Source organism: Micromys minutus (genome assembly GCF_963924665.1).
Source record: "Micromys minutus genome assembly, chromosome: 17".
Classification (NCBI taxonomy): Eukaryota; Metazoa; Chordata; class Mammalia; order Rodentia; family Muridae; genus Micromys; species Micromys minutus.
In genome coordinates, this window is record NC_137952.1 from 21017139 (window position 1) to 21039599 (window position 22461).

The window sequence follows — 22461 nt, forward strand, 5'->3', positions numbered from 1 at the left end:
CACATGAGAAATTGCATATATAGAAGTGAGTTCTGTTCAACATTGATGCTGTTCTTTCTTAAGCCCCAACCTTACCCACTTTTTGGGGGATTATCATGAAGGGCCAATGAACCCATTTCCTGTCTATCTACAATTCAGCACAATGATGCTTTCCTTTGACTCCTCTTTAAGACAAGGAACATGTTCCAGAGGGCAGTGGCATAGGCATACTATGACTACAAGTTCCAAGTTTTAACCCATCATTCAGTTTACCAATGCATCTTTATGCAAACTACCTCAAAGTAATAGGAGGACTTCATTCTAGGAGCACTTGTATTTGGGAAAGCAGTCTTTCTATTCTGCTATTGGAAGTCAAGCATTTCACCATCATAAGGAGTCCTGTCTTTCTGAGAAATTATAAAACAAACAAAACAACCTAAGGCCACTGTAGGTTATGACTGCTAGGGAGAGGCAGGGAGGAAGAAGGGATGTGACAGGGAAGCAGATATACTGTTCCAGTCAAAGGGGACAAGTTCTGTAGGAACAAGGTAAAGTAGGATTGAAGAATTTGGATAAGGAATCCCAGGTGGAATGTCTTTTCATGGCCCCATTCCAAAAGACTAGCATTCAAAAGAAGTTATGGTAAATATTAGGGTAGAAATTATTCATGGGATCGCTGGTAACTCAATATGTACCCTTTAAGTTAGGTGACATGTATTTGTCAAACTTTACAATCATTTTTTGCCTTTTCAATTTTTAGAAACACATGAGAATCAAAATCATAATGATTAACGACTTAAACTGTTTATGCTTAGGTTTCTGATATAAAAAGCTAACAACTACAACCATGGCTATCTATCTATCTATATGTATATATGTATGAATTTATATATATATATATATATATATATATATGTATGTATATTGAAAGAGTCTTTATGCAAGAAATCTTGAGCTAGATAAGTGGGTGTCCATTTTTTTAAAAAAAATCAATATTTCTTTTATATACTGTATTTAATAACTTTTGTTTTGTACTACAAAAGTGTTACACTCCAAATCAGCATCTTCAAAAGCTTCTCAATAAACTATTTACATAAGCAAAAAAGGAGAGGAAGAGGGAGTATAGGAGAGGCTCCACCATTTTTTTTTCATCTCTAGTGGAATTTTTTTTTTTTTTTTTTTTTTGGTGGCAGGGGCGGTGTACAACTCTCATGAGAGAGAGTTTTTCCTGAATAGATGTTTAAAGAAACACTGTTCAGGGTGCTAGGGAAGAAACGGAAAAGAAGCAGGTTGCAATATTTTGTCCCTTCCTTCTCGTCCCCAGCTGTTTAGCCTTCACCTAACCCATCTTCTCAGGAAATAAAAGAAGTCACTCTTAACCAGATGGGCCTTTAATATTGGCAGTTTAAGGGATGAGTTACTCAAGCTTTAAAAGCTGTTACTCAAACTCATGGTTGAAAAATCAGCCTTTGTTCCTTCCACCCACGTACATTCCTGTTTGAGACATTCTGACAAATGTTGTTTTCTTCACAGATCTGTGAAGCTTGACTCTTATTTTACTAGCTGCCATCATGACTACCTGTCTATCTTTGTTGTTTAAAGATAGTTCTTACTGGAGCCAAGACATCTATTGAAGGCTTCCAGAGGATTTGTTTAATAAAAAAAGGGTAGTGGCAGCAAGGGGGGGGGAGCTCTGAGAGATTTCACTGGTAATTGCAAGGCTAGCCTCTGATTATTCACACTCTGTAAGAGTAGGGGGCAACTAACTTTAGACTCAAAATAAGAACCTGGAAAAACGTTGGATGTGAGTGAGTGAGTGTGTGTGTGTGTGTTTCCTTATAATCAAAGCTGTAGAATTTTTACAAATTAGCTGTCAACCACAGACTTTTCAGGGTTTATGTCAAGACATAACAAATGATAAATGTGAGAGAATGGACTATACTCGAAAAACCAACTCTTGCAAATGGCACCATCTGGACCATGTGTTACCTTATCCGAAGGGGTTCCACTCTCCACAGAGACCTGGCTCTGGTCCCGGCTCCTCCAGCTTCATAGAACACCCTTCTGTAAGCAGAGTTGGAGATCAGCACCAGTTCCTCACAGTTCCTTGCTGGTGAAGCAGAGGGGGCTCACACTAGTTACCTAAGCCTACCAAGTCAGCAAACTCAAAGGGAGAATTGTTTGGTGGTATCTCCCTCTTAGGATGAATAAAAGCTGCCTAAGGCAAGGGGAGACCCCACATGCAACAGACACTCATGGATCATCAGAGGGACAGTAGAAAGAAGGGAAGGGACAATGTCCCTGATTTCTACATTGTTAAAATGGCTCAGTCTCATACCACATTATTGACAAAGGATGCTCTGAGCCTTTTAGGTTAGGCTTCTCAATGTAATTTACATTTACCATAAATAGAGTTTTACTTTTAGAACAAATGCAGAACACTGTGAATCCAGTCATTGTTCTAGGAAGCCTGGAACAAAGTTGTGTCTTCAGTTGCCATAGTTTTCATGGTTCCACTATTGCATGGTTCTTTCTTCCCAGCTTAAGAACTATTTTTTTAATATGCTTGTAAACATTTTTTTGTTTTGGATTAATTTTAGATTTGTCAAGCAATTTCAGACAGTCCACAGAGTTATACCATACAGTGTCACCATGGTCCCCTCACATTGTCATCTCAAATCATCAAGATATGTCTACCTAAACCGAGAAGCCATGTTTGGTAACCAGTGTGCTCAAACTAAACCCTTCACTCATAGTTCACCAGAAGTTTGTGATAGTAACATTCCTATCACAGGGCCCGATCCAGAGCGTGACAATGGTCATTAGGTTTTTCCTCTCTACTTGACCTTAGGTTTCCCACATCTCCCTTGTTCTCTTATAACATTGATGTTGATGCTTTTCTAATTATTATCAAAGTCTCAATCTTTTGATCTGTACTATGGGAACCAACCTACTTAGATCACCAGTTATGTGAATTAACTTGACATACCATTTACTGATTAAGTGCATGTGATGTGTGCATGCACATGTACATTTCTGTGTGATTATACATAACTGTGCATGCAAAAAAGGTCAGAAGAGGATGTTGGGTATCTTGTTCTTGAGACTTTTCAAGACTGATCGTTTAACTGCATTTGAATTCACTAGCCTTACTCTCCTAGTTTGTCTATATAACAAAAATGAATTATTCAAAAGTTCAGAAGGATTTGGACCTAGATTTTAGATTTAAAAAAGAAACTTTTATAGCGATGAAGAGGAAATAGATACCCGATTCCTATGATGAAGTAGACTGAATAAGTTAAAAGATATATATAAAAGGGAAAAATATCTCTTTTTTGGAACTGCTAGTACTATGAACTAGAAAAAAATCTGTCAGTCTCTGTGGTTCAACTTCATTGCCTGTAAAATGGGTCTAATAAGGGTGGTTAAATCATGGGATATGAAGACTCAACATCATTTTAAGAAGAAAGTTTAAAATAGATGTTCATAGATATTTAAAGAACTATGAAATGCAGATTTACCCAAATTTTGTTTAAATATAGACACCTATAAACATGTATTGAATAGCACATTAAAAGCACAGATGCAATCAAATATTATATTAAGCTTGGTTACATCACTGAAGTGGAATTGTAGAGGACAATTTTAAGCTTTATTTTATTTTTCTCATTTTTATTGTATATTATCTGTATTTACATTTTAAATGCTATTCTCCTTATCCCCAAATCCACCTCCCTACCCCCTACCCTTGCTTCCATGAAGGTGCCCCATCTCGCTATTACACATTCTCACCTCAGTGCCTTGGCATTCCCCTACACTGGGAAATTGAGCCTTCACTGGACCAAAGGCCTCTTCTCCCATTAATGCCACACAATGCTGTCCTCTGCTATGTATGCACCTGGAGCCATGGGTCTCTTCATGTGTGCTCATTGGTTGGTGCTGTAGTCCCTGAGAGCTCTGGAGTGCTTGCTTGCTTGATAATGTTCTTCCATGGAGTTGTAAACCCTTTCAGCTCTATTAGTCCCTTCTCTAGCTCCTTCATTGGGGTCCCGTGCTCGGTCCAATGGTTAGCTGCAAGCATCCTTTTTTGTATCAGTATGGCTCTGGCAGAGCCTCTGAGGAGACATCCATATCAGGCTCTAGCCAGTAAGCATTTCTAGGCATCAGCAATACTGCATGGGTTTGATGGCTGCATCTAAGGTGGATCTCCAAGTGAGGCAGTCTCTGAATGATCTTTTCTTCAATCCCTGCTCCTCTATTTGACTTTGTATTTCCTCCCATGAGTGTTTTGTCCTCCCTTCTAAGGACCGAGTTATCCATTCTGGCCTTCCGTCTTTATGACTTTCATATGGTCTGTGAATTGTTTCTTGTCATACAGATCTTTAACTTGCTTGGTTATGGTCACACCAAGGCATTATGTATTCTTTTTGACTATTGTGAAGGGTGTGGATTCCCTAATTTCTTTCTCAGCCTGTTTATCCTTGAGTAGAGGAAGGCTACTGATCTGTTTGATTTAATTTTATATCCAGCCACTTTGCAGAAATGGTCACCTGTAGGAGTTTTCTGGTGAAATTCTTGGGGTCACTTAAGTACACTATCATATCATCTGCAAATAGTGATATTTGGACTTTGTCCTTTCCAATTTATATCACTTTGTCTTTCTTTTATTGTCTAATTGCTCTGGTAGAACTTCAAGTTCTATATTGAATAGGTAGGAGGACAGTGGCCAGCCTTGTTTAGTCTCTGATTTTAGTGGGATTGCTTCAAGTTTCTCACCATTTAGTTTGATGTTGGCTACTGGTTTGTTGTATGTTGCTTTGACTATGTATGGGCCTTGAATTCCTCATCTTTCTAAGACTTTTAACACAAATGGGGTGTTGAATTTTGTTAAATGGTTTTTCAGCATCTAATGAGATAATTATGTGTTTTTTTTTCTTTGAGTTTGTTTATATAGTAGATTACATTGAGGGATTTTCAAATACTGAACCATCCCAGCATCCCTGGGATGAACCCTTATTGGTCATGGTGAATGATTGTTTTGATATGTTCTTAGATTTGGTATTTTTGAGTATTTTTGAATCAATGTTCATGAGGGAAATTGGTCTGAAGTTCTCTTTTTATCTAGGGTGTTTGTGTAGTTAAGGTATGAGCCTTTGGAGAGTATTGATTGGTATTAGGTTGTCTATGAAGGTCTGATAGAATTCAGCACTAAACACTAAGCCCATCTGGTCCTGGGCTTTTTTTTTTTTTTTTTTGTTGGGCGATGTTTGATGACTGCTTCTAGTTCTTTAGAGGTTATGGGACTGTTTAGATGGTTTATCTGATTTTGATTTAACTTTGGTTACTGGTATCTGTCTAGAAAATTGTCCATTTTCTCTATATTTTTCAGTTTTGTTGAGTATAAGCTTTTTCAGTAGAATCTGATGATTCCTTGAATTTCCTCAGTTTCTGTTATGTCTTTCTTTTCATCTCTGATTTTGTTAATTTAGATACTTTTTCTGCATCCTCTAGTTACTCTGGCTAAGGGTTTGTTAATCTTGTTTTGATTTTCTCAAACAACCAGCTCCTGGTTTTGTTGATTCTTTGTATAGTTCTTTTTGTTTCTACTTGGTTGATTTCTGCTCTACTGTCTACGCCTCTTGGGAGTATCTGCTTCTTTTTGTTCTAGAGTTTTCAGGTGTGCTCTCAATCTTTTAGTGTATGCTCTCTCAAGTGCCATTTTGGAGATACTCGAGCTATGAAGTTTTCCTCTCAGTACTGCTTCCATTGTATCCCATAGGTTTGGGTATGTTGTGCCTTCATTTTTATTAAATTCTAAAAAACCCTTAATTTCTTTATTTTTTCTTTGACCAAGTTATCATTGAGTAAAGCATTATTCAGCTTCCATATGTATGTATGCTTTTTGTTGTTTTTGTTGTTATTAAAGACCAGCCTTGATCCATGGTGATCTGATACAATGCATTTAATTATTCCAATCTTGTGTCTGTTGAGGCCCATTTTGTGTCCAATTATATGGTCAATTTTGGAGACAGTGCCATGAGGTGCTGAGAAGAAGTTATATTTTATTGTTTTAGAATGAACTGTTCTATTGATGTCTGTTAAATCCATTTGGTTCATAACTTGTTACTTTGTGTCTCTGTTCAGTTTCTGCTTCCATGATCTGTCCATTGATGAGAGTGGGGTGTTGAAGTCTACCATTATTATTATGTGTGGTGCATTATATGTTTTGAACTTTATTAAAGTTTCTTTAAGGAATGTGGGTGCCCTTGCATTTGGAACATAAGTGCTCAGGATTGAGAGTTCATCTTGATAGAATTTTTTTTGTTTGATGAGTAAAATTTGTCCTATCTTACCTTTTTTTGGATAACTTTTGGTTGAAAACCTATTTTATTTAATATTAGAATGGCTACTCCAGTTTGTTTCTTGGGATCATTTGCTTAGGAAAAAAATTTCCAACCTTTTACTCTGAGGTGGTATCTGTCATTGTCACTGAGATGGGTTTTCCATATGCCACAAACTACTGGGTTCTATTTACATATCCAGTCTGATAGTCTATGTTTTTTTATTGAGGAATTGAGTCCATTGATGTTAAGAGATATAAATGAATAATGATTGTTATTTTCTGTTATTCTTGTTGTTAGAGGTAGAATTATGTTTATATGGTTATCTTCTTCTGGGTTTGTTGTAAGATTATTTTCTTGCTTTTCCTAGGGTGTAGTTTCCCTTCTTGAGTTGGAGTTTTATATTTATTACCCTTTGTAAGACTGCATTTGTAGACAAATATTGTGTGAATTTGCTTTTGTCCTGGAATATCTTGTTTTCTCTATCTATGGTTAATTGAGAGTTTTGCTGGATATAGTAACCTGTGCTGGCATTTGTGTTTTCTTAGGGTCTATATGACATCTGTCCAGGATCTTTTAGCTTTATAGTCTCTGTTGAGAAGTCTGATGTAATTCTGGTAGGTCTGCCTTTATATGTTACTTGACCTTTTCCCCTTACTGCTTTCAATATATTTTCTTTGTTTTGAACATTTGTTGTTTTGACTATTATGTGTCTGGAGGAATTTCTTTTCTTGTACAATCTATTTGGAGTTCTGTAGGCTTCTTTTATGTTCATGGTCATCTCTTTATGTTAGGAAAGTTTTCTTCCATAATTTTGTTGAAGATATTTACTGGGCCTTTTAGTTGGAAGTCTTTGTTTTCTTCCATACCCATTATCCTTAGGTTTGGTCTTCGCATTGTGTCCTAAACATTTTGGATATTTTGGGTTAGGAGATTTTTGCATTTTTTATTTTCTTTGATTGTTGTGTCAATGTTTTCTATGGTATCTTTTGCCCCTGAGATTCATTCTTCCATCTCTTGTATTCTGTTGGTGATGCTTGCGTCTATGACTCCTGATCTTTTTCTTTTCTAGGCTTTTTCTATCTCCAGGGTTGTCTCCTTTTGTGATTTCTTCATTGTTTTGATTTCCATTTTTAGATCCTGGATGATTTTGTTCAATTCTTTCACCTATTTGCTGGTGTTCTCCTGTAATTCTCTAAAAGATTTTTGTCCTTTTTATATTTCTGCTTTAAAGGCGTCTACTTGCTTACCTGTGTTCTCCTGTATTTCTTTAAGGGAGTCATTCATGAGCTTCTCAAGGCCGTCCATTATCATCATGAGGTATGATTTTAAGTCCAAATCCTGTTTTTCTGGTGAGTTGGGATATCCCTACTTACTTACACACTACTTATTGGGGTGGGAGACTTAGGTTCTGATGTTGCCAGGTTGTCTTGGTTTCTGTTGTTTAGTTTTTTGCTCTTGCCTCTTGCCATCTTGTTAATTGTGATGCTAGTTGATCTTGTTTTCTCTGACTAGAGCTTTTTTTTCCTGTGGGCCTATAGATTTAGGAGTGAGAGCACTCTTGAGTACTCAGCTCTCTACAGGCAGGCTATGAATCTTAATGGTGGTGGGCTGGCTCTATCGATGGAGGCCAGAAGGGTCCAGGTCCCTGGCAGCACCGCGATATCTGCTCCCTGAGAGTTCCCAGCTGTCTCTCCCCTGATAGTCAGTGGAGAGAAAGCAGGGTTTTACCCCTGGGCTCAGGAGGGATAGTGCTTCTGGGTGTTCAGCTCTCTGCAGGCAGACTGTGAGTCCTGATGGTGGGGGGCCAGCTCTAGCTCTGGTCACCGATGGAGGCTATAAGGGCTAAGCCTTATTTTAAATGTATACACTACTAGGAAATATTTAGTAAAGAAAATTTTATATTCTTTTGTAGCTTTAACTCCTAGGCACTTCTGTACCTGGCCAAGAATGGAAACGCTACTTTCCTGACTTAGCTATTCATACAGACTGACTGAGATTTTCACTGGGACATCGGTGCCTTTAGCAAAGGCTGAATGAAAGAGAGCTAGAGAATAGGTGGCCCCCCTTGGGTCTCAAGCAATTCAGCCTTGGAGCTAGTCTCAGCCCAACTTCTGAAGTATTCCTAAATGTCCATTATACCTCAGACATTCTAGCAGCTTAATTTGCTTAATCTGACAAGGTTACCACAGCTGAAACAACTTGTTCTTGTTCTCTTAAATGACGGCAGTAAGAGGAGCAGAGTGGCTGGACAGTGGAGGTGCTTTACAAAGTCTGGCTGACACCTTAGCCTTGGCTCCAACCGGTTGAGTAACTTAGCCCGGGGCGTTTAACAAACCAGAGGCAAAGCCAAGCATCTGAGTTCAAAATGTGAGACTGTGGCTCTCATGTTTCCATTCTAAGGTAACATTTCCATCAAGCCTGCCTATTCCCAGGGTTCAGAGGGAAAGACACAATTTCATCTGGGGAGTTAGTGCCTTAGTAGTTTCTAGAACATCTTAGGATGTTCTCTATTGTTTGTTCCTTTTCCCTGATTTCAATGTTTTTTAATGATTCTGGCTAGTTGATTTTTTTTTCTTTCTGATAACTGACATCAATGAAGAGGTTTAGGGCTCCAGAAAGCAGAAACAAGGCATCTTGTCATTCAGATCTCATTGTGAATGCAAGGAATTTCAAGAATTTAGGCTTCAAAGTCCCCAGTGGTTGCTTCCTTTCCCAGTCTCAGTCCCTCATGCTGTCATGCAAAGGAAAGAGACAAATATTGGCAACACCAATCAGATCCTATGGAGTCCTTGTCCACATCCATGTGCCTCTTGGTGTTGTTTTGTCTGTACTCTTGCTCTGTTGAGCTTTGATCCTGATTACCCTCTACCTCATTCTCCCAACTACATTTTTCAAATACTTCTCTGCTTTTCCCATTTGCACAGGGTCTTGTTAAAACACTTAATAGAAATTACTATCAAAGCAGGAGCTGGCTTTATACAGAATAGTTTTAGATTAGGCTATTTCTATTGTCGCTATAGTTTCAATAATAGAGATAAAGTCAAAGCATGTGGCAACCATGCTTTTATATCTTAGCACAGTAAGATATAAAAGCAGCAGTAAGCTAAGTAATTAATCACAGAGCTGAGAGGCAGGAGCAGGTGGATGTCTGTGAGTTCAAAGGCAGCCAGATCTACATACTGATTCCTAGGCAAAACAAATTATACAGTAAGACTCTTTCTCAAAAAAAAAAGAAAAAAAAAAAAAAAGAAAGAAAGAAAGAAAGAAAAGAAAAAAAAAAAGAAAAGAAAAAAAAGCCCACCCTACTAAAATCAAATAAAATCAAAACAAAGATGAAATGGAAAAAAAAAATCCAGCAATTGAATAAGAGCACATAACAAGATTTAGTTTAATTCTAAGGGAAATCAGGTCGACTGAACTTCCTTTACCACATAGACATCACTGTCAGCCACTGACCAGGACTAAGGAGGTACCGAGTAAATCACTCACAACACTTACATAGGTCTAGATTCAGTGTGTGCTGGACTCTGTTCTATGTTACATCTGGGTACGATGAAGAACATTTGGGGAACATGGCAAGTAGGAAGAGATTCACACTGTAAGGGACTCAAGTCGCCAATTGACAGATAATACATTCTAAGTTCTAAGATACACAGAAATACATTCAATCAAGTTGCTTCTGGGTCCTTCAGCACACAGAATAAGGGACAACTACTGACAAAAAGCCAACAGAGCTCCAGCTTTCTAGGCTTCCATTTGAAACAAGACAGAATGCCACTATTGGCAGAATTCTGATAAAGTTGATCTCTAAAGTGTCAGGATTTGCCTCTGATGTCATCAGTTAGGTAAAATTAATTTAGTTGAGAAAACAACAAGCACTACAACAAGATAAGACACTGCTGTCCCTGGTTGGACCAATACTGTCACTGCTGTTCCCAGGTTGGACCAATACTGTCACTGCTGTCCCCAGGTTGGACCAATACTGTCACTGCTGTCCCCAGGTTGGACCAATGCTGTCACTGCTGTCCCCAGGTTGGACCAATACTGTCACTGCTGTCCCCAAATTGGACCAATACCATCACTGCTGTCCTTAGGTTGAATACTGTCAAAATTAAGTAGAATTTGGACAGGCTTTTGATTTTTACTCAATCTATGAGACTTCTACAGTCACATGGCAGAACATTTTATGTACTCTTTCTTTGAGGATAAGCAAAATAGTGATAAATCTTGAGTACATATTTACTACGTGCATTGATATCTTTCACTTAATAAAATTCTGAATCTTTTAAAAACCTTTTATTGAAAAAAATTTATATTTGATATCCTTTCCCCTACTCCAACTCTCTTCAGGACTCTTTGTTTCCTTATTCAAACAACTTTATGTTCTCCCTCCCTCTCTCTCTCTCTTAAAACACACACACACACACACACACACACACACACACACACACACACACACACACAACCAGTTAGTCCTTACTACTAGTGTATTGATTATTAGGCTTAAGGAACATAGCAACAAAATGATACTCAATGACATAGTGCTAAACCCGTGCAGTAGATGGGAATTAACTAAGAGATCCACAAATGGATCTTTATCAAATCCATTCCACTCAAGGTTCAGTGGCCTATACAGACGAGGAGGCAGAAAAAAAAAAGTGCCAGAGGTGCTGGATAAGTTAAAGAAAACAGTGTCTCCTATAAAGAATAGCACTCATTCATATAATTTTGAATCTTTAACAAGAGCTCATTAAACAATCACCTATTGGACTAAAGATGGTTCACTTCTATACAACCTCTAACTATAGTCCTTGGGATAGCACCCCGCTAAATCCATCCTCTGTTGGATTCTGGTGCTTGGTTTCTCCCACATGAGTTGGTACCAAAAAAAATGAAACCAACAATTCCATCTTAATTATTTAGTCCACTAAATGGGATAAATAGAGATTAGCTGCCTTTCAAGGACCAGCAATAACTTATGTAAGCACACAGCCTCTCTAGAATGGCTGATTTCTCTCACAAATTTGGATGATTCAGACTCAGGAGCAATCAAAGACAATGAATAGCTTGAGATGAATTGTAGCATTGTTTGCTTAGATAGAAGGTAAACACCTTTTCTTTGGGGTGGGGCAAACACTACTGTCTTGCCATTCTTATTCATCAAACTGGTGCTTGTGGCTAGATGAAGGTCAGACCAAGTGAGAAAGACCTACACAATCACGTGTGGCCAAATAAAAAGGCAAATTCTTTGATATGAGTTACCAGGGAGCAAAGACAGCTCAGACAGAAGAATGAGGATAATGACCTACCTGTGCTGAGAATCATTCTGATCTGTAGATGGTATTGTCAAACATTCATCATGACCGTGGAAAAGACGAACTACGTGGCCACCGAGTAGGTATCCTGTGAAAGAACAGAATAACACCATAACTGATCAAAAGCTTAAAATGAGAACACTGTGTTCAATAAGGGTAAATTCATACAGGTTATAGCTGATTTCTATAAAACAGCAAGGGAGGTACACTTGGGAAACTAAAAAACAAAACAAAAGGAAAGAAAAATTACTGTTAGAAAGTACAGGAGTTTCCAGTTTTGTAAGAAGCTAATAACTTAATATTAAATCACCAGACCTTAGAATCTTAGTGTATATACTTCATGGCAAAATCCAAATCAAATTATGGTCATGGGATAGAAATTAGTCAGAAGGAGGTGACAATCTGTTTTTAAGTGTTATTTAGGAAAAGGCAATAATATGCTCTTAAGAGATATTTTAGAAGGTAGTTTTCAATTGTATTTAACAAATAGAGATCAATTGTGATGATGCATCTATATCCCCAAGTCTGTGTGTATGTGGGGGGGGGGTGACAGAATGACTCTAGCAGGTCTGAATGGATATGTACACCAACTGCTACCAACAAGCACTTATATTTCAGCAAAAAAGAATCTCAGTAGTTGTGAGTTCAGACCTTGAAAAGAAACAATCAACTTCAAGGGCATGATGACCCATTAGTCTTCAAATGAATCCCAAGAATTAATTCCAGGAGCAACCTAGCAGGAGGCAGGCCCAGCTAAGGTTTTGCGCAAAGAAATTGGATTTGTTATTCTTCTGAATTAAAAAAAAAAATCTCTAGGCTACTCCATTCTCAGGAGACATATGGACTTAATATGTTCAATATCTGTATTAGGAGTTTTTCTTTTTAAATCACATAATTAGATCACTTGGGGGGCTGTCTTCAACTACTTTGGGTGTAGGATTAAAACATTAACAGGAAGAAATCACACCAGAGGAGAAAGTGGTGTTATCAGAACATATTGTACAGAGATGGTTGGAGTTGCCTTAGCACTTTTTTAAAACCAAGGCAAGAAAAGATTAGCTTAAACTTCCCTCAAATATTCACAAGTATTTTTCCAATGGCTAATTATACTAATATGTACAGTTGCATTTTTTTGCATTTAAATAATTCAAGACTTACTAAAGGGAATTCCTAGTAGCAAATTTACATAGAAAATTAAAAACCTCAGCCATCAAGCCCTTGATTAAACTCTTTATCCTCTCTTGATGGTGAGACTATCACTGTTTAAGAGTCCATCCTGAATAGTTTGTGGGCTTTTTCAATCAATATCCTCCTCTTCTGAGAAAACTGCCAAGTGTTGTGCATTACAACTTTTTTTTTTAAGCTGAAAAAACTGTCCTGATCACAGTCATGAAGAAAGCATCAAGTGAAGAGCCACTGACGTCCATGAGGGAGGGCAGCATTAGCCACTAAGAGGGCAGGGTTATGGATGCTGAGAGTCTGTTCTCCACCCAGCCAGAAGACTGAGCTGATGAGCTCGTTATATTTCATCCACACAAGGGCACTCAGCACTTCCGTGAGGAAGCTCCTTAACTAATCTCCACAAGCTCTCTGTTGGGACTGAGATAATTTTATTTCTGCAGCAAAGATGAAACATTTAACACTGAGATGGGGCTGAAACTTTCCAGGGAAATATATAAGATAGAGAGTCTTGATTCCTGATAGAAGGAAAAGACTGATGGTAAATTTACAAAGGTGTATTAATGTGTGTGTGTGTGTGTGTGTGTGTGTGTGTGTGTGTGTGTGTGTGTGTAGACAGAGACAGAGAGAGGGAAGGCAGAGGAGAGAGAGAATAAGAAGAGTGACAGGAAAGACATAGGGAGGGAGGAAAAGGAAAGGAGAGAGGCAGAGACAGAGAGAAACAGAGAGGGGGATGGGGAGGAAGAGAGAAGGGAAGATAGAACCCCAATTTTTAAAAGCTTCTCATATTCTACCAGGAAACAGAATTCATAATTTTCCAGTTACATAGCTTGGTAAGTAAAATGCAAAGACCAATTATATACTTATGAAGGAAGTCCCTTTCTACTGTGAACAGAGTCTTGGGGTATAAGCCATTTCATCTTTCCAGCAAAAGATCTCTTCCAAGATGGAAGCTTCTAGGCCTGTTTACTTACCAATAGTAAGCATGAATAATAAAATTAAAATAAAAATAAAAATACTTACCAATAGTAAGCAACTCTTGTGTGCTTATAGTGATAAACTATCAACAGGTTCCAAAGAATTAAATCAAGGTCAATGATGCTCATGGGGAGTGAGAATAGAAAATAATTTATTCTGGCATCAGGTACAGAAAGTAGAAGAAATAAAATCATGCTGTATGTGGACATTGAGAGACAGCAGAAAATGTTAACACACACAGCTCAGAGGGAATGGCAGGCTGAGGGAAGACTGTATTAAAAAGGCCTACCTTCTTCGATGCTACTTCCTGAACATGTAGGATGTACATTCCAGAGTGTTTGCATAAAGGAGGCATCCACTTGGATGCTACCATTTGATACTGAGAGATGCTGCAGTGGGAAAAGAAGCAAAACCTTCTTTAAAGCACTGGTCCCATTCCCATTAGAGCTTCCAAGCATTACGTTAAGCACCCTCCCTTTCCCTTGGTTCCTTCTACATATGTGTGGGACCTTTCTTTGTCCAATCTTCAAGCAATTTTATAGGTGGCACTTTATTCCAGGAAGGACTATGCAACCACAGAGGTGACAGACCAGTGTTAACCTTGTCCCCACATCTGCATCCCTGAGTCTACAAAATTATAAGTTGCCCACTTCTTGTAGGATAAAAAAAAAAAAAAACAAAAAAAACCAAAAAACTTACAAATAGGTAAAAACTACTTCAACATTTGGAGACAGTAAGGCAAAAGTGGCTGGCAGAATTGGCCCTATGAGAAACTGCCGAGAAATTCAACACTTATCTTTGGCATTTCTCTATCTTCAGGCATCCCAACCCTGAGCAAAGCTTCCCTGGTACCTATCCTTAGATGAAAGACCTCATATGCATTGGCCAGCCTCTGTAATAACCAATGCACCAATGTTCATATCCTCTCCCCATTCTCTACCAAGCTACCTCTCTGCATTCCTTTTTGCTGGCTGTTTTCCACTTGGCAAGAGCCACACGATGTGATAAATTCATAGTAATGTGACTTAATTCATCTCAGCAGCATCTGCTGGATATGATGCCGTAATCTAAAAGGAAAGGCAACAGTTAAATCCCAGGCACTAGGACTGCCTCACAGGGGAGAAGTATCTTGTACTACCCAGCCTGCTGTGACTCTGTTTCCCCCGGCCTCCTATTCCTAAAGGGGACATTCTAAAAAGAAAAGATACTCCTGTCAAGGGGTACTTACAAGATATCTTTCAGAGGATACACTGACGAGAATAAGGTCATCTCCAATTCGTACTTTCTCTCCTTCAGACCTTTGCTTGGAAGCAGGATGTATGGTCCACCAACAGGCTTCTCCTACATGAATGCTTCATGAGTTAGCCTCTGTATCCTAGACGGCAGCAATCCTAATTCTGCCCACATTCCCTTTAATGACATACCTCTCACTCTTCCTAGCCCTTTTTGCTTCAATTCCCATTTACTTACAACTATCCCCATTGTCTAATGTGTGCTCTTGACTATATTTTTCATTTTAAAGACAGAAAGACAAAATTTGGATAAGAGTATTGGAGGCCAGTAGTTCAGAAGTCTGAATATTTTTAATGGATATAAGATATGATCTCTTCATAATCCCTTTTACATCTCTTTTTAATGAATTGATTTCAGAATCTATTTTGGTGGTACATGTGGAAGCAAGAAGATCAGAAGTTTAAGTTAATGAATTTGAGGCTACTGTGGGCTATATTAAAGGATCACAACCCTTGTCCCCACAGAAAGGGGGCCTCGAAGACTGTAGTTCATTGACATATTGAGCATTTAAACAATTTTATCATCCTCATCTTCTGCACTGAAACAGTAGTAAATATAGTTTTGTTTTGTTTCTTAAGGCCCAGACCTATAAAAACTAATACAGCTTAAAACAATGAAAATATATGTACCAAGGAAGAAAAACTATTATGAAAAAAATTTACAAACTTTAACTAAGCCAATGTAGAAAATGTCACAGACTTAAAAGCACACCCTGCTATGAATAAATTCCAGCAGGAAACCCACTTGGGCTGGAGGTAAAGATGGGTCGTAAACAGGAAGAATGAGTAAAAATAGGTTTTAAGAACCTTTAAGCCCCAGATCCCCTCCTCATCCCACACAAGCAGTTGCTTCTTCCTCCTCCAGAGTACAGAAGATTTGTGGGTTGAAAACCACCAAGGCTCTGGCTTGAGAAATACCATAAGACACTGCCAAATAAGAAAGGGGAGCCATTCTGAGGATACACAACTCCAGTTTATGAATAGTTAGAAACACCCGTTTCTCTCTATAGTTTATGAGCATTCAGAGACACTCCAACTTCTCTCCCTTTGTTTCTACTCCCAGCTTCTAGAATGACAGTTGTGAGAGCTGAATGATTTTTACCAGTTCTCAGAATTAAGGACTGATTTTTAGGGAAGCAAATGTACCAACAGTTCAGATGCCAGAGTTTGAGATTCTCCTCCGAAATGAAAGATAAATGCAGAGTGAGGTTCAACAAATGTCAAGCTACATCCCAGTTTTCAGTCTGCTTTTATGACCTTGGCCTAAATATGAGCAAAGACAAAAGATTACACGAAATTTGAGGAAAGCCTCAAACATCAACATAAATAAAAATGGTAGGGTGGCCCAAGATGGAAAAATAAAGATTATAGAGACCAAAAGCTTTAAATAATTTTACAACTAACAGTCTTACAAAAGAAAGAAGATACTATACTTGGAGAGTATCATGAAGAATCCCTTAAGAAAATGAAAAATTACTTTACTTTGAAGAGAAAAGAAACCATAAGTATAAACAGTTGAAAAGTCTCCCAAAATAAGTGTACACACACACACACACACACACACACACACACACACACACACACACACACACTAGATTAGAAACAGGAAGAAAAAAATTACAGTTGAGCATGGTGGCACACGCTTTTAATCCCAGCACTCAGGAGGCATCAGCAGGCAGACCACTGAGTTTGAGGCCAGCCTGGTCTACACAGAAAGTTTCAGGATGACACAGTAAGACCATGTCTTATGAAAGAAGAGAATTATAATTTGAGAGGGAGTAAACAGAAGAAAGGAAGAGGTGTAAGAAAAGGCTATGTGAGGGCTCTAGATGAGGAAAAGGGAGAGGAAAATGATGCAATAATATTTCAATCAAAATCAAAATCTAATAAAGAATCCTAAAAACCAATCTAGAAAGATCCCTCCAGAAAAAATAATAGAGTATTAACAGAGAAATAATATTTCTAAAACTTTCAAAGTGCTGGACAATAAGCATCTGCGAGTAGAAACGTTCCCCCAAATTCCTTGCATAGATAAGCATCCACCTGAGGCTGCACAACAGAAATGATCCACAGGACACACCATGGAATTTTTGACATTAGAGAAAGAAACAAGAGATTTTAGAAAAGAAAAAGTCACACACAAAGCATCCAGAATCAGAAAATGTTTGTCACATACAACAGCCAGAACACAAGTTAAAAAGCAAGCCAGCAGGAAGCCAAGAAAAAAACTTAATACAGAATTTAGCTAAATTATGAATTACTTATGAAGCTAGAATGAACAAGCCTTCAGATAATTTGGTACCCACATGTACCTTTTTCTGTAAAAGCTAATGTATGGTGTGGTGTTAGTAGTTCATGGTGTAGTGGAGGAGACATAGAAGCAAGCTCTTATGTGATTATCGATGGCTCTAAGAGTAAGAAGAGATAACGTGACAGAACCTAACCATTTGGGGACATTTTTGTTCAATGGGGAAGCTTGGAAGTGAATGCACGATTTAGCCACAGAAGACAAAACAAATTAAGACAAAGCCTTAAAGCAATAAAACAAACTTGACAATATATATAGTACACCATGTGGGTTATTTACAAACATGCAAGAGTAGTTATATCAATGTAGTTATTGCTTTGGCTTTTATGTAAGAATAGATATGAACATACTGAAAATGCAAGGAAGAAGGATGGTGAAGAGTACAGCGTAAGAATAAAGCTTTATCAAAACACAAATAGATAAGCCTAATCTAGAAAGAATAATGAAATGGTAGTATACACATATTTTTCATAGACAACAAGTGATTCAAGAGAAGCTGAACACTGATGCCCGAGGCAGGGCCCTAGAGGCAGGAGCAGATATTTTCAATAAACATCAGAGTATCACTCATCTTTGAAAATTAAGTGTAGGTATTTGATTAAATGTAAAAACACATTATAAAAGAATATGACCTGACATTAAAGGTGAAAAGTGATCAGCCTCTTCAGTATATACTCTGGGCTCCAAGAAAGCGCATCCAGCATGAAAAGCATCTCAAACAGACTCACAAATGGAGCTGCTCCCTGAATTCCTAATGTGGACCAACCAGTCACTGGCTCCAAAATACACAGCAGCACTTGCAGAATGTGGATGATGTCATTTTTTACATCCATTTGTTCATAAATCTGAATCCTAAATATATGCATAAATACTAAAATCAAAACAAAACCTTAAAAATATGTGAAGAACTGAGAGCAACCAAACTCAAGAGTGGAGATTATTCAGTCTGTTAAGCCCATGATTTTACAAGTTAAAAAAAAAAATCAGATTGTTGATAAAACATCCATTCCCTAAACTATTTCTTCACACATTCTCTTGGACATCCAGCACAGCTAAGGATCAGCTGCTTCTTAACGCCAAGGAGGTTTCTGTGCTAAGGAACATTTACAGGGCTGCTTGCCATAGAACTGGGATTCTACCCAGGCAGATTCCATGTGGCCCCTCTTCACGATAGGTCACATCTCAGAAAACCCCAGTCTTCAATGGTGGAAGCCAGTGCCCTCTCCAGCCTCAAGAATATGACTGGAGTAGGTCACAGGTGAAAGGAAAGCAAAATTCTTCAGGCAATAAATTTGCATGAAGATACAGCCAGTCAACCTTGTTCTATGTGCGTGCACACACATCAGCTTCTGGGCAGCCTGTCTGAACCTGGCCCATCTTATATATCTACTTGGGCTGTTGTCACCAAAGTTCCTGCAAATTCTGTTTCCAGGGACTCAGAAATCAACTTCTGAGATGAGTAACAGAATCGACTTTTATTCCTTTTCATTAGAGGCTCTAATAGTAAATTGAGTACATTTCCTGAACTCCTTAGTAGAATTTTGTATTTCTCCATCCCTTTCCAGATTCCAGAAAATATTAACACTGTTTTGCAGCTTTATAAATAGAAGGACTCTATGTGATTTTTCTGGTTGTGCGTTCCAAGATTGGCATCTGGCTTATACAGAGAGGCCAACTTACATTCATACTGTGGCATTTCACTCAATTTGCGATTTTTAGAAAAGATTGACAACATTTCAGAGGAAATTATACTTGAAGAAAAACACATAAGCTGAAAACAAAGAATCCCCAAATCTAATTCACACATGATCTTATCTTAGGGAGAAAAGGTCACACAATAGTCTGAGCTAAGCCCCAGCCTTTTCTGTATACAAAGGGAGAGGACACCGCTGTGCACAGAACCTGTGGGGGCACACGCATAGGATTCTACATGTTTTCTGATCCTCACAAAATCAGATATCTGAATTGTTAATTGATAAACTAGCCTCATTTTAGAACAATAGGACGAACTTTTGTCCTTCTTTGCAAGTGATTTTACTTCCCTGGCTACTTATGGAGCCCTAGTGGTCGTCTGAACTACTCAGTATCCTGCCAGCAAATACTTAATTGTCTTGAAGTCATCTGAATCAGTTTCTGTCGCTTGCACCCATACCTCCCCATTGGTAACAGCACAACCTCTATCGAGAACAGAGATTATGGACAGTGGTCCAATTGTCCATACAGGTTTCCAGCCACAGAGAGCATGCTGTGAGTCTTGGCTAGCTGTTCCTCTGGTGGCTAATTGCAGACATTGCAAAGCATTTTCCTTCATTGAGGTAAGATATGTCTTGTTTCCACTTCTATCTGTTCCATTGGTCTTCAGAATAGTGCCCAGGAAACTTGTATTTTCTTGATAGTGTAACTTTTAAGATCATTTTCCTGTTCTTTATTCTAGAGAGATCTGGTGTCATTTTGGTCACCACCTTTTTTTTTTGGGTACCCACTTTTAAAAGAAATGTACTATGTAGCCTAGACTAGCCTTGAACCTACTAAGTAGCCTATGCTGACCTTGAACTCATGATTTGCCCTTATCAGCCTCTATAATACCAGGATCAGAGTCATGCACCACTCTGCCTCCATGATTCTATGTGTATGTGTGTGTGTGTGTGTGTGTGTGTGTGTGTGTGTGTGTGTGTGTGTGTGTGTAATTACTTTATTCAAATACATATGTATATGCAGAATAGGAATGGTTTCCAGTGTATTTGATACTTTTAGAAAACAAAAACATTGGATTATTCACTGTAAAATTTAAGTAAAAAATATTCTCTTTAGAATGAATTCAATCACAAAAGTTTTAAGCTTAGATCTAGTATACTGACATCTGGCTTTTTGGTTGTTGTTGATACTTTCTGACAAAAAAAAATCACAACATTTCTCCCCCTAGAGAGTTATGTTTTATTTGTGGTATTTTAAACAATAAGCTAAGGAAACCTGCAGGAAACTGTACAGTGAGTATATGGAGATGCACTGGGAGGACAAAGCCGCGACCTCCTGACGTGAGGGGTGCTGGTTTGAGGATGGCTTGTTTGCGGAATACAGAGGGCCTGCTTCTCTAAACTAGCACCATATTTCACTATTATGAAGTCATTTGTATTTGTTTCCTTAGCAGTTACTCAGTACCTTCAGTTCCCAAGAACTAAACTGTCTATTTATAGTAGTAATCCATTAGAGCAGTTTCGGCTCTCATGCTTCAAACACCAAACGTCCCTGCCCAAGTACCCACGTTTACCTGATTCATATGCCCTCCCATGCTTCATCCTCAGAGGCTTTTAAACAGTTTTATCTTTTTGACCTTGCTGATGTACTGTGCCCTATAAGTAACACATTCAGCATCTTTCTCAAAAGTCCTGAGCATCAGACCTCACCAGACTGAAGCTGGAGATGACAACTTACCTGTAGCATGTTCCCGAAGACCTACATCAAAGGCAAGTTTATCCGTCTGAGATCTTGACGTAGTTAAGCATGTTAGATACTGTGGAGAAAGAGCACATGCTAGGAGTCATACCCATTCACCAGTTCCAGGCACCACTACTAGTTAACTTCCCATTAAAGCTCAGTCTTCTCCCACATTGGAAAGTTAATTGACATTACCCTTTTGGAAAATCTTTTTGTTTTAAATCTAAGATCTCAAAGACATTCTCATCTTATGGTTTAGTAGTTTCTAGGACTCTCTACAGCAAAATTGAAGTATTCAAGATGTATTAGTTCAAAGGTATTCTAAGAAACTTTCAATAGCTTGAAAGGGAGAACGGTATAAATGGAACACTAATGACCAACAGTAAAGAAGCAGCGAGATCAATGTTGGTTCTTCTGATTTATGGACTATTGTGCCCCGAAGAGCACTGTCAAGGAATGTGTAGGTAGCAAATAACCTTATTTTTATAAGACGTTGAGCCAAGAAGTCACATGAAATAACATGTTTTTATAACTGACACGCATACAAAACTTAAATGTAGAACACACGATTAGAAGGAATTACAGCAGAATAATCACAAAAATTGTGCTTGGATAAGTAAGGTGGGCGGGAGAAGCTGGGGAAACAGATAATCCCCATTTCTGCTAATTTAATATCCTTAAGAACTTCAAACATGAGTATTGCATCCATTTCATTCCTGCCCCTCCCCCTCTAACTCTTCACATATGGCCTCACAAATTCATGACCTCTTCTATTATTTTTACCACACACACACACACACACACACACACACACACAAATACACACACACATATATATGCATGCTTGCATATGCACATGCATGCACACGTCCTCCCTGGACATGTGTATGTAATCTGCTGAGTCCATGTGTCCAGGACTAATTACGTGGGGTTGGATTGCCAATGTGGGGCTTTGCCTTTGAGTAGATCAGTTTCCCCCGCACTTAGCAGCTGTTAGCCACCTGTAGAGCTTCATCTAGGGCAGTAGTTCTCGACCTTCCCAATGCTGTGACCTTTTAATATGGTTGCTTCTGTTGTGGTGACCCCCATCATAAAATGACTTTATTGCTACCTCACAGCTGCAAATTTTCTACTGTTAGGAACTATAATATAAACACCTGTGGTCTTCAGCAATTGACATGAAAATGCCATTCAACCCCAAGGGTTGTGGCACACAGGTTGAGAACCACTGATCTAGGAGATGGGCCCTGTGGGAATTCCCTTGTGCATGATACAAAATCAACTGCTACTAGTTTTATTTGTTTGTTTGTTTGTTTGCTTGTTTAAAAAAATCTCCTAAGTCTTTAATCCTATCAAAATAAGATTCATCCTACTCTGTGGATTTTGATAAGATATATGCAGGTGAGAATTTTTAAAAAGCAGTGTAACAAAGGAAACAAACCCAGGGGCTTTTTTTTTTTTTTTTTTTTTTTTTTTTTTTTTTTTTTTTTTTTTTTTTGCTGATGGCACAGTGGCAGAGGCTGGAATTAGAGTGTGAGGGAAAGAAGCTCAGGCACACTCCTAGTTCTCTGCAAGCAGGTGGAAAACTGTCACATTATAAAATGTCTTATTTCAGTGACTTTATTCTAAAG

The 22461-nt window shown here is 38.3% G+C and overlaps 1 protein-coding gene across 2 annotated transcripts in view; it reads right to left on the reverse strand.

Moving 5' to 3' along the window:
- The window catches only part of RYR3 (ryanodine receptor 3), a 523847-nt gene that overhangs the window by 276462 nt on the left and 224924 nt on the right, over nt 1-22461 (reverse strand). For both annotated transcript variants that reach the window (XM_080931244.1, XM_080931245.1), the window contains exons 5-9: nt 20828-20906; nt 15024-15136; nt 14085-14184; nt 11633-11726; nt 1969-2043 (exon numbers count right to left, since the gene is read on the reverse strand). In XM_080931244.1, the coding sequence (XP_080787370.1) occupies nt 1969-2043; nt 11633-11726; nt 14085-14184; nt 15024-15136; nt 20828-20906 (461 nt within the window). The remainder of the gene's footprint in view (nt 1-1968; nt 2044-11632; nt 11727-14084; nt 14185-15023; nt 15137-20827; nt 20907-22461) is intronic.